The following is a 17,129-nucleotide window of genomic DNA, read 5'->3' as shown; positions in this document are numbered from 1 at the left end:
CAGGGGGCATGGCTCACTGGAGGCCATTATTTTAACAACTTACAACACCAACTCAATGACAGTTTGATGCAATGCCTTTTGAAAGGTTAAGTCCATAACTGCTTTAACCTCATATTGAGATATAAAACATATTATTTTTGGTTTGAGAGTCTCATATATCACCTCAAACTGCTTTTTATGGCACTTTAATGAAATCAAGGTGCTTTTATCTTTTCAAAATATAAAAAGGGTGCCTCCAAGATAGTGTAAGCTCACTACATAAATGAATGAAGATATTATTAAAAGGAATTTCAGCAGATGCCATAAATGAGAAATACTGAGATACACTATTGGGATAGAATTTTAAAACAGTCCATTCATTTCAATGGATTTATCTAAATAACAGCCAAATAAGAATGTGAAAGAGAATACATTCAAATAGTCTTTGTAATTTTTTGTTTGTAAAAATAGGCTATTTTGATAGTGAGTTTGGTCTGTCTGTGAGCACATCAATGACTTGCTAAAGAGAAAAACCAAAATCTGCTCTGAATTTCAGCTATAGCATATTCAAAAGCACAACTTGTCTTCTCAAACTATATATTGTTTTGAGATCCACATTCAATATCCATTTATTGAATACCTAATATGTCTCAGATATCACTTATTTCACCATTACTGCTAGTTTTAACCAATGAAAAGACATAATATTATTATGGCCACTTAACAGAAGAAAAATATAGCAGCCAAACTACTCATCTGCTGGGCTAAAGTGTACATGGTGGCACTCAAATTTAAATTCATATTTTAAGAACCTTCATTAGTTCTGTGTCCACTGCTACCATCCTAAAATTTTATCATACCAAGTCATTATTAGGTATGAAAACTTTGCAAAAATACTGCTTTTCCTAAATAATAAAAATAAGGCAGCTCAGTTACAAAAGCTTTTGAGATAAATAATTGGCATTTCCTGAATGTTAATAACAAATGTTACTGGCACTAGCTGTAATACTTCATATTTATTTTTCCATTTTATTAAAAAGTCTGCAAAGGAGGTGCTATTTTTTTTTCCCCATAAGTGTCAGTTTTGTTTGACAGTGTAGTACAGAGCTAAGGCACAAACTAGCTGTTTCCAAGGGTTAGAGGGGCAGTGGTGCAGATGGGAAGCAAGCCCTCTTGGGTGCTGGGCCCGACGGCAGCCTTCTTGGCTGGAGGCTGTGCCTCAGTCCTGAGCCCCAGCAAACCAAAGGCTGTGTTGAAGAGGTTGATAGGTGTGGAATCATCAGTGATAAGGGTCGATTTTAGGCCCAGGATCTGGAGCAATTGTTTTGGTTTTTCTGGTGCCCTGTAAATAAATTCTTCAGTACCATTTTTCTAGATATCATACATATATATATATATATATACACACACACATTAGAATACGATATTTATCTTTCTATGTCTGACTTACTTCACTCTGTATAATAGACTTTAGGTTCATCCACCTCATTAGAACTGATTCAAATGTGCTCCTTTTTATGGCTGAGTAATATTCCATTGTGTATATGTACCATTACTTCTTTAACCATTCATCTATTGATGGACATCTAGGTTGCTTCCATGTTCTAGCTATTGTAAAGAGTCCTGCACTGAATAATGTGATACATGTGTCTTTTTCAATTTTGGTTTCCTCAGGGTATACGCCTAGGAGTGGGATTGCTGGGTCACATCGTGGTTTTATTCCCAGTTTGAAAGGAATCTCTATACTGTCTTCCATAGTGACTGTATTAATTTACATTCCCACCAACAGAGAAGAGTGTTCCCTTTTCTTCACACCCTCTCCAGCATTTATTGTTTGTAGAATTTTTGATGATGGCCATTCTGACTAGTGTGAGGTGATACCTCATTGTAAGTTTGACTTGCATTTCTTTAATGATGAGCAATGTTGAGCATCTTTTCACGAGTCTGTTATGTATCTGTATGTCTTCTTTGGAGAAATGTCTGTTTAGGTCTTTTCCCCACTTTTTGACTGGGTTCTTTGTTTTCCTGGTATTCAGTTGTATGAGCTACTTGTATATTTTAGAAATTAATCCTCTGTTGTTTCATTTGCTATTATTTTCTGCCATTCTGAGGGTTGTCTCTTCATCTTGCTTATAGTTCATTTGCCGTGCAAAAGCTTTTAAGTTTAACCAGGTCCCACTTGTATACTTTTGTTTTTATTTCCATTACTCTAGGAAGTGGATCATAGAGGATCTTGCTTTATGTCATAGAATGTTCTGCCTATGTTTTCCTCTATGAGTTTTATAGTTTCTGATCTTACATTTAGGTCTTTAATCCACTTTGAGTTTATCTTTGGGTATGGTGTTAGGAAGTGTTCTAATTTCATTCTTTTACATGGAGCTGTCCAGTTTTCCCAGCATCATTTATTGAAGAGGCTGTCTTTGCCCCATTGTATATTCTTGCCTCGTTTGTCAAAAATATGGCACCATAGGTGCATGGGTTTATTTCTGGGCTTTCTATCTTCTTCCATTGGTATACTGTTCTGTTTTTTTGCCAGCACCATACTGTCCAGATGACTGTAGCTTCATAGTATAATCTAAAATCAGGAAGCTTGATTCCTCCAGCTCCATTCTGCTTTGGCTATTTGGGGTCTTTTCTGTTCCCATATGAATGTGAAATTTTTTGTTCTAGTTCTGTGAAAAATGCCATTGGTAATTTGATAGGGATCACATTGAATCTGTAGATTGCATTTGGTAATATAGTCATTTTCAACAATATTGATTCTTCCTACCCAGCAACATGGAATATCTCTCCATCTGTTTTGCCATCTTTGATTTCTTTCATTAGTGTCTTATAATTTTCTGTGTACAGTTCTTTTATCTCCTTAGGTAAGTTTATTCCTAGGTATTTATTTCTTCTTCTTGCAATGGTGAATGGGATTGATTCCTTAATTTCTCTTTCTGATTTTTCATTCTTATATTATACAGAGTGAAGTAAGCCAGAAAGAAAAACACCAATACAGTATACTAACGCATATATATGGAATTTAGAAAGATGGTAACAATAACCCTGTGTACGAGACAGCAAAAGAGACACTGATGTATAGAACAGTCTTATGGACTCTGTGGGAGAGGGAGAGGGTGGGAAGATTTGGGAGAATGGCATTGAAACATGTATACTATCATGTATGAAACGAGTTGCCAGTCCAGGTTCGATGCACAATACTGGATGCTTGGGGCTGGTGCACTGGGACGACCCAGAGGGATGGAAGGGGGAGGGAGGAGGGAGGAGGGTTCAGGATGGGGAACACATGTATACCTGTGGCGGATTCATTTTGATATTTGGCAAAACTAATACAGTTATGTAAAGTTTAAAAATAAAATAAAATTAAAAAAAAAAAAAGAAATGCAAGTGATTTCTGTGTATTGATTTTGTATCCTGCAGCTTTGCTAATCACCGATTAGCTTTAGCAATTTTCTGATACTGGCTTTAGGGTTCTCTATGTACAGTATCATGTCATCTGCAAACAGTGAGAGCGTTACTTTTTCTTTTCCGATCTGGATTCCTTTTATTTCTTTTTATTTTCTATGATTGCTATAGCTAGGACTTCCAAAACTATGTTGAATAATATAGGTGAAAGTCGACACTCTTGTCTTGTTCCTGATCTTAAGGGGAATGTTTTCAGTTTTTACCCATTGAGAATAATGTTTGCTGTAGGCTTATTATGTATGGCCTTTACTATGTTGAGGTAGGTACCTTCTATGCCCATTTTTTGAAGAGTTTTAATCATAAATGGGTGCTGAATTTTGTCAAAGGCTTTTTCTGCATCTATTGAGACTATCATATGGTTTTTACCTTTCAATTTGATCATGGTGTATGAGCTTTTTGATGTGTTGCTGAATTCTGTTTGCCAAAATATGGCTGAGGATTTTTGCATCTATGTTCATCAGTGATATTGAGCTGTAGTTTTCTTTTTTTGCGTTGTCATTGACTGGTTTTGGTATCAGGGTGATGGTGGTCTTGTAGAATGAGTTTGTAAGTGTTCCTTCCTCTGCAATTTTTTGAAAGAGTTTTAGAAGGATAGGGCTTAGTTCTTCTCTAAATGTTTGATAGAATTCTCCTGTGAAGCCATGTGGTCCTCGGCTTTTGTTTTTGGGGAGATTTTTTTTCAAAGCTTCAATTCCAGTGCTTGTAATTCGGTTGTTCATATTTTCTATTTCTTTCTGGTTCAGTCTTGAAAGATTGAACTTTACTAAGGATCTCTCCATTTCTTCCAGGTTATCCATTTTATTGCCATATACTTGTTCATAATAGTCTCTTATAATCCTTTGTATTTCTGCATTGTCTGTTGTAACCTCTCCTTTTTCACTTTTAATTTTGTTGATTTGGTTCTACTCTCTTTTTTTCTTGATGAGTCTGGCTAAAGATTTGCCAATTTTGTTTATCTTCTCAAAGAACCAGGCTTTGGTTTTTTTAATCTTTACCTTTGTTTCTTTCATTTCTTTTTCATTTATTTCTGCTCAGATATTTATGATTTCTTTCCTTCTACTTTTTTTTGTTGTTCTTTTTCCAGTTGTTTTAGGTGTCTATTTAATGTTTTTCTTGTTTCATGAGGTAGGATTGTATTGCTACAAACTTCCTTCTTAGAACTGCTTTTGCTGCATTCCATAGGTTTTGAGTTGTATATTCATTGTCATTTGTTTCTAGAAATTTTTTCATTTACTGTTTGATTTTTTCAGTAACCTGTTGGTAATTTAGAAACATGCTGGTTTAATCTCCATGTGTTTCTGTTTCTTACAGTGTTTTTTTTTTTTCTTCTCATAATTGATGTCTAGTCTCATAGCATTGTGGTCAGAGAAGATGCTTGATACAATGTCAATTTTCTTAAATTTACTGAGGTTTGACTTGTGACCCAAGATGTGGTCTATCCAGGAGAATGTTTCATGTGCATTTGAGAAGAAGGTGTATTCTTCTGCATTTGGACTGAAGATACTGAAGATATTAATGAGATCCATTTCATCTAATGTATCTTTTAAGACTTGCATTTCCTTATTAATTTTCTGTTTTGATGATCTGTTCATTGATGTGAGTGGGGTGTTAAAGTCTCCTACTAATATTGTGTTTCTGTCAATTTCTCCTTTTATGTCTGTTACTGTTTGTCTTATGTATTGAGGTGCTCCTATGCTGAGTGCATAGATATTTACAATTGTTATGTCTTCTTCTTGGATTGATTCCTTTATCGTTATGTAGTGTTCTTCCCTATCTTCTTTATTTTAAGGTCTATTTTTTCTGACACGAGGATTGCTACTCCAGCTCTCTTTTGCTTCCAACTTGCAAGGAATATATTTTTCCATCCTCTCATTTTCAGTTCATATGTGTGTTTAGGTCTGAAGTGGGTTTCTTGTAGACAGCATATATATGGGACGTGCTTTTGTATCCATTCAGCCAGGCTGTGTTTTTTGGTTGGAGCATTTAATCCACTTACATTTAAAGTAATTATTGATATATATGTTCCTATTGCCATTTTCTTAATTGTTTGGGATTGATTTTGTAGATCTTTTTCTACTCATATTTCTTGGCTACAAAGTCCTTTTAACATTTGTGGAAACCTGGTTTGGTGGTACTGAATTCTCTTGACTTTGTTTGTCTGAAAAACTTTTTACTTCTCCATCAATTGTGAATTAAATCCTTGCTGGGTATAGTAATCTTGGTTGTAGATTTTTCCCTTTCAGTACTTTAAATATATCCTGCCATTCCCTTCTGGCCTTCAGAGTTTCTGCTGAAAGATCAGCTGTTAAACATATGGGGTTTCCCTTGTATGTTACTTGTTGCTTCTCCCTTGCTGTTTTTAATATTCTTTCTTTGTGCTTAGTCTTTTTTAGTTTGATTAGTATGTGTCTTGGCATTTCTCCTTGAATTTATCCTGTATGGGACTCTTTGCACCTCCCATACTTGATTGACTATTTCCTTTTCCATGTTGGGGAAATTTTCAACTATAATCTCTTCAAAAATTTTCTCATACCCTTTCTTTTCTCTTCTTCTTCTGAGACCCCTATAATTCAAATGTTGGTGTGTTGATTTGTTTCTAAAGGTCTCTGAGACTATGCTCAGTTCTTTTCTTTCTTTTTTTTTTTTAATTTTATTTTATTTTTAAACTTTACATAATTGTATTAGTTTTGCCAAATTTCTTTTCTTTTTTTTTTCTTTATTCTGCTCTTCAGACGTTAATTCCACCACTACATCTTCCAGCTCACTGATTTATTCTTCTGCTTCAGATATTCTGCTATTTATTCCTTTTAGAGTGTTTTTAATTTCAGTAATTGTGTTGTTTGTCTCTGTATGTTTATTCTTTAATCCTTCTAGGTCTTTGTTAATTGATTCTTGCATTTTCTCCATTCTGTTTTCAAGGTTTTTGATCATCTTTACTATCATTATTCTGAATTTTTTTTAGGTAATGTACCTGTTTCCTCTTCATTTATTTGGACTTCTGTGTTTCTAGTTTGTTTCTTCATTTGTGTAGTATTTCTCTGCCTTTTTATTATTATTATTATTTTAGTGTATTGTGGTTGAGGTCTCCTTTTCCCAAGCCTCAAGGCTGAATTCTTTCTTCTTTTTGTTTTCTGCCCTCCTAAGGTTGGTCCCAGTGGTTTGTGTAAGCTTTGCATAGGGAAAGATTTGTGCTGAGTTTTTTTGTTTGTTTGTTTTTCCTCTGATGGGCAAGGCTGAGTGAGGTGATAATCCTGTCTGTTGATGATTGGGTTTGTATTTTTGTTTTGTTTGTTGTTTAGATGAGGTTTCCTGCACAGGGTGCTACTGGTGGTGGGGTGATATTGGGCCTTGTATTCAAGTGGTTTCTTTTGTGTGAGTTCTTAGTATTTGATACTCCCTAGGGTCAGTTCTCTGGTAGTGTAGGGTACTGGAGTCAGTGCTCTTACTCCAAAGGCTCAGGGCTTGATCTCTGACAAGGATGAGTTCAGCTGTAGGGTTGGAGGTACACTGACTGGATTAAATTTCTACAGCCTGGTTTCCTCCTGACATTTAATTTACACACTTTCCATCATGAGGTAAGAAATGTGATGTCTGAAGTTCCAAATCTCTGCTCTGCTCCCAGCTATGAGCACCTCCTCCTCTGCTGTTCACTGCCTGGTGATCCTCCTTCTCAGCTGGGCCGACTGTCTGGCTCCCACCACTGGGGCTACTCTGGCAAGAGGCCCGGGGTGCACCCTTGTCCTCCAGCAGACCTCCTCATCTTCCTCGTCTTCCCTGCTCAGGCCTCCCCCTCTGGTCTGTTTGCCCTGCCCACCCCTGGGAACCAGCTGGGAGACCAAGACACTTCAGCTTCAGTGTGGGCCCACCCCCTGTTGTTTTTAATTTTTGATTTAGGAAACAGGTTTAAAGAAGCCCTGGTACCATCCAAAATCATTTACATGCTCAGAATCTCTCATTAGTCCTTTAAAAATATTCTTTAAAACAGATTCTAAAATGCCACCAGAGATGAAAGTGCCAACATCCGCTGGATCATGAATAAAGGAAGAGAGTTCCAGAAAAACATATATTTCTGCTTTATCGACTATGCCAAAGCCTTTGACTGTGGGAATCACAATAAACTGTGGAAAATTATGAAAGAGATAGGAATACCAGACCACCTGATCTGCCTCTTGAGAAATCTGTATGCAGGTCAGGAAGCAACAGTTAGAACTGGACATGAAACAATAGACTGGTTCCAAATAGGAAAAGGAGTACATCAAGGTTGTATATTGCCACCCTGCTTATTTAACTTATATGCAGAGTACATCATGAGAAATGCTTGGCTGGAAGAAACACAAGCTGGAATCAAGATTGCTGGCAGAAATATCAATAACCTCAGATATGCAGATGACGCCACCCTTATGGCAGAAAGTGAAGAGGAACTAAAAAGCCTCTTGATGAAAGTGAAAGGGGAGAGTGAAAAAGTTGGCTTAAAGCTCAACATTCAGAAAACGAAGATCATGGCATCTGGTCCCATCACTTCATGGGAAATAGATGGGGAAACAGTGGAAACAGTGTCACACTTTATTTTGGGGGGCTCCAAAATCACTGCAGATGGCGATTGCAGCCATGAAATTAAAAGACGCTTACTCCTTGGAAGGAAAGTTATGACCAACCTAGATAGCATATTCAAAAGCAGAGACATTACTTTGCCAACAAAGGTTCGTCTAGTCAAGGCTATGGTTTTTCCTGTGGTCATGTATGGATGTGAGAGTTGGACTGTGAAGAAAGCTGAGCACCAAAGAATTGATGCTTTTTTTTTTTTAATTTAAATTTATTTATTTTAACTGTTGAACTGTGGTATTGGAGAAGACTCTTGAGAGTCCCTTAGACTGCAAGGAGATCCAACCAGTCCATTCTAAAGGAGATCAGTCCTGGGTATTCTTTGGAAGGACTGATGCTAAAGCTGAAACTCCAATACTTTGGCCACCTCATACAAAGAGTTGAGTCATTGGAAAAGACCTTGATGCTGGAAGGGATTGGGGGCAGGAGGAGAAGGGGACGACAGAGGATGAGATGGTTGGATGGCATCACTGACTCGATGGACATGAGCTTGAGTGAACTCCGGGAGTTGGTAATGGACAGGGAGGCCTGGCACGCTGCAATTCATGGGGTCGCAAAGAGTCAGACATGACTGAGCGACTGAACTGAACTGAACTGAACTGAAAAGAAAATGCCACCAAAGTTGAGTCATTGCTTTACTTCCGATACTTCTTTAGAAAAAAATGATGTCATTAGTAGGAAGACTAAAAGATGACTCAGAACAAATTGAATAGCAATAATTTCATGGTACTCTTATCACTACTTTAAAACTTCTTAGTGTTTATAAGTGTTAGTCACTCAGTCGTGTCTGACTCTCTGCGATCCTATGGACTGTGGCCAGCCAAGCTCCATGATCCATGGAATTCTCAAGGCAAGAATAGTGGAGTGGACAGCCATTCCCTTCTCCAGGGGGATCTTCCTGACCCAGGTATTGAACCTGGGTCTCCTGCATTGAAGGCAGATTCTTTACCATCTGAGCCACCAGGAAACCCAGTGTTTATAAAATTGCATTTAAATATCATACAGTAATAGATAAGCATTGTAAGATGTGTGAATCTTCTGAAGGAAATACATTTTGCAAATACATACTTAAAATGATTTACTTTTTAAAGACTTTTGACGTTTTAAACCTTTAAGGTTAAATTTTATCCAAAAAAAAGTTTCTTATATTTGAAGAGAAAAAAAAGTACATAAATTATCTCTGGATCAAAATTAGTTCCTCCAGAAGCACTTAGGAAATGATACAGTACCATTTTATTGTTCAATTTTCTAATAGTTTAAAGCATAATCTCATGTGGATAATTATTTTAAAAGCAGCACTTGTATGAAAAATTCACGTGTATCTTTTTCTTGAATTGTTTTCAATATCTACCCTCAAATTAAATCTATTTAAATTACCTGAATACATTATATTATTCTATTCTATGGTAAGTTTATATGTATATAAAATAACGTATAGCAAAGTGTTATCTATCTATCTATCTATCTATGTAACATTTAAAACTTGTGTCTATATTTCATACTCAACTATCAGAGCTAATCTAATTAAGCTTACTAGAATGTTCAGCAAGTTCAGTTACCAAAATCACCAAGTTATATAAAAAAGTAAGGACTTACCACAAAGATTCACATTTTAAAGTGAATTAATTCTCTTATAACAAGTAGATGATAAAAAATAAATCCTGTTTTACAGAAACATGGATATAATTAACTACCACTAACTTCAGAAGCATAACTCTTACAATGACAATAAGAATTTGAGGAAAGGTTTAAAGGATCTCATTTGAGGTCAAACTTACCAGCAAATTTGATATGGAATTTATTTTCAGGCTTTAAGATCTGGACATACAAAGGGCAATTTGGAGCAAAATCTTTTACAGCCCATGCTCTTAAAATTGTTTGGTGATCCTGAAATGATAAAACCCAAAATATCATGAGATGAACTGAAAGTGTTATAATATTAAGTAAAATTTGTCAATCAGTGTGTGAAATGGTCACATCTACAGTTTAAACCTAAGCATATGAAATCATTCATTGAGAGTTCTTACTATTAAAGATAAGATAACTTGCTAATTTTATGGTGGTGGTTTAGTCACTAAGTCATGTCTGATTCTTGCAATCCCATGAATTGTAGCCCACCAGGCTCCCCTGTCTATGGGATTTTCCAGGCAAGAATAATGAAGTGGGTTGCAATTTCCTTCTCCAGGGTATCTTCCAGACCCAAGAATTAAAACTGGGTCTCCTGCACTGCAGGCAGATTCTTTACCAACTGAGTTACAAGAGAAGCCCAATTTCTATAAAAGAGATCAACAATACATAATTCAATTAGTACTAATTGTCAACACTTAGAAATTAGCAGAGATTAAGAGGAATGCCTTTGACAAGGATAAAAATAATTTTCCCAGAAAATAATTAAGGGGTAGAAACCAGAAATGTGGCAAAATTGAGTTTGTAATAACAATTTCCATGGGAAAAAGATGGACGTAAAATAATTTTAACATAGACTGTAAAAGGGCAATGACTGCAGAGACCATTTGTGAGAACACATTAGTTTACTTTTTACTATATGGTAGTAAAGATAAAAGAATTTTGACTTTGTGTGTATTGGAAGAAATCAATAACTTTCAGATATTAAAAAAGTAACAGAAAAGTTGTTTTTTTTTTTAAGAAATGCTAAGATTGAGAAAGGAAGTGAATATCATGCTTACCATGAAATCTTACATATAGTATCACCCCATAACTGATTTAACTGAATAAATCAGCTTGATTTAATTGAATAAATCAAAGCAAATTACAACTGTCCTTCAGTTTCCAGGACTCTCTATGCATAACAAAATATGAGGATGCTCAAGTTCTTCATGTAAAATGGTACAGTATTTCCTAAAGGAAATCAACCCTGAATACTCATTGGAAGGACTGATGCTGAAATGCCAATACTTTGGCTGCCTGATGCAAAGAGCTGACTCATCGCAAAAGACCTTGCTGGGAATATTGAAGGCAGGAGAAGAGGGCAGCTGAGGATGAGTTGGTTAGACAGCATCACTGACTCAATGGACAGGAGTTTGAGAACACTCTAGGAGGTAGTGAAGGACAGGGAAGCCTGACATGCTGCAATTCATGGGATCGCAAAGAGTCAGACACAAGTTAGTCACTGAACAACAACAATTTGCATATAACCTATGTACCACCTCCCAAATACTTTGAATCATCTCTAGATCACTTATAATATTTAGTACAATGTAAATACAATGTTAATAGTTGCTGCCAGCCAGTAAATTCAAGTTTTGCTTTTTGAAAATTTCTGGAATTTCTTTTTCAAATATTTTGATCCAAACTTAGTTGAATCCAAGGATGCAGAACTGTCAGATACAAAGGGATAACTGTATTAGAAAAATTCACTAAAGTTAGATACATTCTATTTATTTACTTTTTTACTGAAGTATAGTTGATATACAACATTATGCAAGTTACAAGTGTAAAATATAGTGAGTCACAATTTTTAAAGGTTTGTATCTCATCTATAGTTATTATGAGACATTGACTATATTGCCTGTATATATATCCTTGTAGCTTATTTTATACCTAATAGCTTGTACTTCTTAACCCTACCCTGAAATTGCCCCTCCTTCACTGCCTCTCCCTACTGGTAACCCTACCTTATTCTCAATAAATATTATTCTCTTTTTTTGTTATATTCACTAGCTTGTTGTATTATTTAGATTCCATATATAATGATATCATAAAGTATTTGTCTTTGTTTGACTTATTTACTGAGTACAATACCCTCCAAGTCCATCTATGTTGTTGCAAAAGGTAAATTTTCATTCTTTTTATGACAAATTTTCATCTTTTCATTATGTCTGTGTGTGTGTATATATATATATATATATACATACACCACATCTTCTTTATCTTTTCATTTTTTGTTAGATACTTGGGTGCTCTATATCCTGGCAATTATAAATAATGCTTTTATGAAAAGTGGGATGCAGGTGTAATCTTCAATTAGTGTTTTTGTTTCTTTCAGATATATATATACCCAGGAGTGAAACTGCTAGGTCATATGGTACTTCTATTTTTAGTTTTTTGAGAAACTTTCATACTGTTTTTGACAGTGGCTGCACCAATTTACATTCCCACCAACAATGTACAAGGATTCCATTTTTTTTTCACATCCTCGCCAACAATTATTATTTATATTCTTTTTGATAATAGCCATTCTGACAGGTGTGGGTGATATCTTATTGTGATTTTGATTGCATTTCCCTGATGATCAGTGTTACTGAATAACTTTTCATGCTGCTGTTGGCTATCTGCATACTCTCTAGCCAAAGAAATAAGACGAGAAAACAAAATAAAAGAAACCAAATTGGAAATAAAGTGGCAAAACTTACTGTTTGCAAATAACCTGATACTTTACATAGAAAATCCTAAAGATGCCAGCAGAAAATGACTCTAGCTCATCAATGAATCTAATAATGTTTCAGGATACAAAATTAATATACAGATATCTGTTGCTTTTCTATACACTAATAACAAAATATCAGAAAGACAAGATTTATCATCACATCAAAAGGAATAAAATATCTAGGAATAAACCTCCCTAAGAAGGTAAAAGACTTGTGCTCTGAAAACTACACGATGCTGATGAAAGAAAGTGTAAATCATACAGATGAAAAGATATATTGTATTCTCAGATTGGAAGAATTAATATTATTAAAATGACTGTAATCTCCAAAGCAATCTATAGATTCAGTGCAACCCCTATCAAAATACCAATGGCATTTTCACAAAGCTAGAATAAATAACTTTAAAATTTGCATGAATACAAATGACCCCAAATATTCAAGACTATCTTGAGAAAGAAAAACAAAACTGGAGGAATCACACTCTCTGTCTTCAGATTATACTACAAACTAGAGTAATCAAACCAGTACAGTACTGGCACAAAAACAGACTCATAGATTAATGGAACAGAATAGAGATACAAGAGATAAACTCACATACATATGGTCAATTAATAGACATCAAAGGGGGAAAATATATACAAAGGATAAAAGACAGTCTCTTCAACAAGTAGTGCTGGGAAAACTGGATAGTTACATTTAAAAGAATGAAATTGGAACATTCTCTACCACTAAACACAAAAATAAGCTCAAAATGGATTAAGACCTAAATGGAAGATCAGCAACCATAACACTCCTGAACAAAAACATAGGCAAAACATTCTTTGACAATAAACTGTAGTAATTGTTTTGGATCTATTTCCTAAAGTGAATGAAATAAAAGCAAAAACAAACAAATGGGACCTAAACTTAAAAGCTTTTGCACAGCAAAGGAAACCATTGGCAAAATGAAAAGATAAACTACAGAATGGGAGAAAGTATTTGCAAATTATATGACCAGGAAGGTTGATATCCAAAACCTATAAACAGTCCATACAATCCAACACCAAAAACCAAACAAGCTGAATAAAAAAGGGACAGAAGACTTGAATATATATTGTTTTCAAAGAGGACATGCACATAATAAGTGTAGCACTGTCTGTGTAATAGCCGCTAGCCACATGTGGCTCTTTAAACTTAAAATTTAGTAAAATTAATTAAAATCAATAATTAAAGTCCTTTATCACACTAGCTACATGTCAAGAGTTCAAAGCAACATACAACAAATTCAATCTATATTAGAATAGTGGAGATATAGAATACAGAGGATTTTCATCATCATAGCAAGTTTTATTTGACACCACTATTAGGGAAACAGAAGATTAAAAATACAAGTAGATTTGAGGGACTATCTGTGCAAAAAGAATAAACTGTAATCAATGGTTTGTAACTTTAAGTCACATGAAAGTTAATGAATAGAAAATGAGAATTCTTTAGGTGAGCAATGTGTGCCTTCCAGAAGGTAACAATGAGCTGAAAATGGTGTGGTAGTTAATTTCATGAATCAACTTGACCAGTTCATAGTGTGCCAAGGTATTTGGTTAAACATTGCTCTGGCTGACTGGGAAATCCCAGAAGAGACAGAGAAAAGAAACTAAAAATTGTGTGTATAAATTTACACGTTGGCTGACACCTGAACGGCGTATGCATAGGGCAGAATAAACGCAATCTGAACTAAGATTTGAATCACTGCCAACAGCAAGGGTGATCGAGTTTGCCTTTTGAGTTGAATCAAATTAACTTCTTGCTAGAACAAGAATAGCAATATTGTTAGAGGAGAACAAGAGAATCCAAGGCTTCACCCCAAAGCATGATAAACAGAATACAATACAAAATTACTGAGTATGTGAAGTGGCAGAAAAATGTGACGTATTTTCATGGGAAACAAATAAACAATACCCAAGAGCTGCTAGCATATAGATGATCAATGTAAAGATGATTAGGCAAAGATTAAAGCAGCTCCTGTAATCAGTGAGGTGAAGGAAAATAATGCTTCTAATAATCAGAGAAGAAAATCAGTAGAGTAACAGAAAATATTTTAAAAATTAGATAGAAAACTAAAATATCTGAAAAATATTCACCGGATGGATCATGAAATAGATGAAAGTGAGAGGAAAGAGTCAATGAACATGACCACAGATCAGTAGAATTTATCCAATTTGAAAAACAAAGAAAAAAGAAACAGGAAAAGGAACAGAGTTCAGGGACTTTGGGAACAAATGTGAAAACATCTTAAGTAATGTAATTGGATTCCCAGGGAAGAAATAAAAGATAAATTAGAGCAGAAAATTATCTGAAGAAATAATGGTCAGAAATGGCTCAATTTTATGAGACACAAAGTTAGAATTTAAGGAATGCAGCAAAGACCAAACTATGTAAACAAAATGATAACCACACCTAAGAACACTGCAGTCAAACTGTTGAAAATCAAAGATACAGATACTATCTTGAAAGCAGCCAAAGAAAAACAGTCATAGGACCAAAGATTCTCATCAAAATTATGGAAATCAGGTGACAAAGAAATAACAAACTAAAGTTTAGAATGAGGAGGAAATAAAACAAACTGTGAAACCAGAATTTTATGTATAGAGAAAAATCCTTCAAAAAGGTGATATAAAGGACTTTTCCAATAATAAAATCTAAGAAAATATATTTGTAACGGTTAGAAAATGATAGACTTTTTTTTTGTTTTACTATTTTAAGTATGCTTTGCTAATTTATCTATTGGACATTATTTAAGATGACACAAAAGGAAGTCATGAAACTTAAAATAATATTTGTAAATAAATATTTATAGGCAACTGAATAAAGACAAAAGATTTATTAGAGAGAGTAAAAAGTTTTGCAGCAAATTGGAGAACAAATCTTTCCTAGAAACACTAGAATGTGTTAGTTTATAAAAAATTCTTGCTAAAAGTAATTCTTGCATTTAGAATTACAAATGCACAGAAAACAAAGTAAAGACTGCATTATATTAAACTTAAAAGCACCTGAGTAAAATGGTCCGTCTTGTTCACAATTAGGTTGTCTTATAAACTGTAAGATTGGACTACATATATAGGTTTCTATAATGTAAGAGATGAAATTCAATTACAACACAAAGTATCTATAGCATATATTATCTACCATTAGTTAGTTTGATTTTATGACTGAATTAAGGAAATGCAACCCACTCCAGTATCCTTGCTTGGGAAATCCCATGGACAGAGAAGCCTATCAGGCTATATTCCATAGGCTCTTAAAAGAGTCAAATACAATTAAGCGACTAAACAAGGAAACTACAAAATTTCATTGAAATTACTTGCAACTGATACCTTTAGAGAAGCAGGGTTCAAATTTGATATATACTTATACATACAAAAGTAAGTCAGAATTTTCTTCAATAAAATGGTGGTGTTTTTAGTTGCTAAGTCATGTCACTCTTTTGCAACCCCATGGATGGGAGCCCGTCAGACTCCTCTGTCCAACGGATTTTCCAGGCAAGAATACTGGAGTGGGTTGCCATTTCCTTCTCCAGGGGATCTTTCTGACCCAAGGAGAAAACCCATGTTTCCTACATTGGCAAGAAGATTCTTTACCACCGAGGCACCAGGGAAGCCCTCTAAAATAAAATAGTTGAAAACAAAACATATAACCAAAACCCCTAAGATACAATAACTTTAAAATATGTTGCTGCCCTTTTAGACTAACAGGTTACTAGAAAGCAAATGATCAAGCCACTGTGTTTTAATCAAATACCTATAGGCTCAGCCGGAGAAGACAATGGCACCCCACTCCAGTCCTCTTGCCTGGAAAATCCCATGGATGGAGGAGCCTGGTAGGCTGCAGTCCATGGGGTCACTAAGAGTCAGACACGACTGAGTGACTTCACTTTCACTTTTCACTTAGATGCATTGGAGAAGGAAATGGCAACCCACTCCAGTGTTCTTGCCTGGAGAATCCTGGGGATGGGGGAGCCTGGTGGGCTGCCGTCTATGGGGTCACACAGAGTCGAGCACGACTGAAGTGACTTAGCATAGCATAGCATAGGCTCAGCAATAACTCAGTCTTCAAAAATAATCTGCATCAGAGGAAAGATTTATTAAAGGAGCCTCAGCTTAGCATTCTGGACCTTTATATCAAAACTCAGAGGACTGTTAGTATAATTTTATCTTCCTGCCATTTTTAAACAGAAAAGTTTTATATTATGTATGGGGCCCATTAAAGAGGAAAACCACAGGCTCAAGATGGTATCACTTGGTGATGTGCTAAAGCCCACCACGCCAATCCTAGATTTAATACCTAACCAGACAGCACTTATGACCTTCACCAGAAGTGTAATCTTAATCAAACAGTTTGGAATTTCTTGGTCAGCAGCAATGAAGTAAGAAGTCTCTTGGGCCCTGCTCCTACCCCCACAGGAAGAGGAAGTAATCTGCAAGGTAAGATCCTTGCTTCTGGATCAAAATATTCCTCTCTTTCCTTTGCTAATGAGTTTCTGGATCCACTCTCCTTTCTATAAAATCCTTCATTTTTTCTATCATTCATCAGAGCTCCCTTCTAGTTGCTAGATGGATGCTTTCCAATTCATGAATCACCTATCAAAACCAATTAAATCTTCAAATGTGCTGGGTTGTATTTTGTTTTTTGATGGACCAAAACATTATCCTGGATTCC

The 17,129-nt window shown here is 35.3% G+C and overlaps 1 protein-coding gene across 2 annotated transcripts in view; it reads right to left on the bottom strand.

The window, feature by feature from the left end:
* Positions 1–17,129, bottom strand: part of KCNT2 (potassium sodium-activated channel subfamily T member 2) — a 425,317-nt gene that overhangs the window by 172,391 nt on the left and 235,797 nt on the right. For both annotated transcript variants that reach the window (XM_055581824.1, XM_055581825.1), the window contains exon 13: positions 9,828–9,936. In XM_055581824.1, the coding sequence (XP_055437799.1) occupies positions 9,828–9,936 (109 nt within the window). The remainder of the gene's footprint in view (positions 1–9,827; positions 9,937–17,129) is intronic.

This window comes from Bubalus kerabau, chromosome 5 (assembly GCF_029407905.1).
Source record: "Bubalus kerabau isolate K-KA32 ecotype Philippines breed swamp buffalo chromosome 5, PCC_UOA_SB_1v2, whole genome shotgun sequence".
NCBI classification, from domain to species: Eukaryota; Metazoa; Chordata; class Mammalia; order Artiodactyla; family Bovidae; genus Bubalus; species Bubalus kerabau.
Note: the sequence above shows the minus strand (reverse complement) of the source record. Positions and strands in the feature narration are given on the sequence as shown.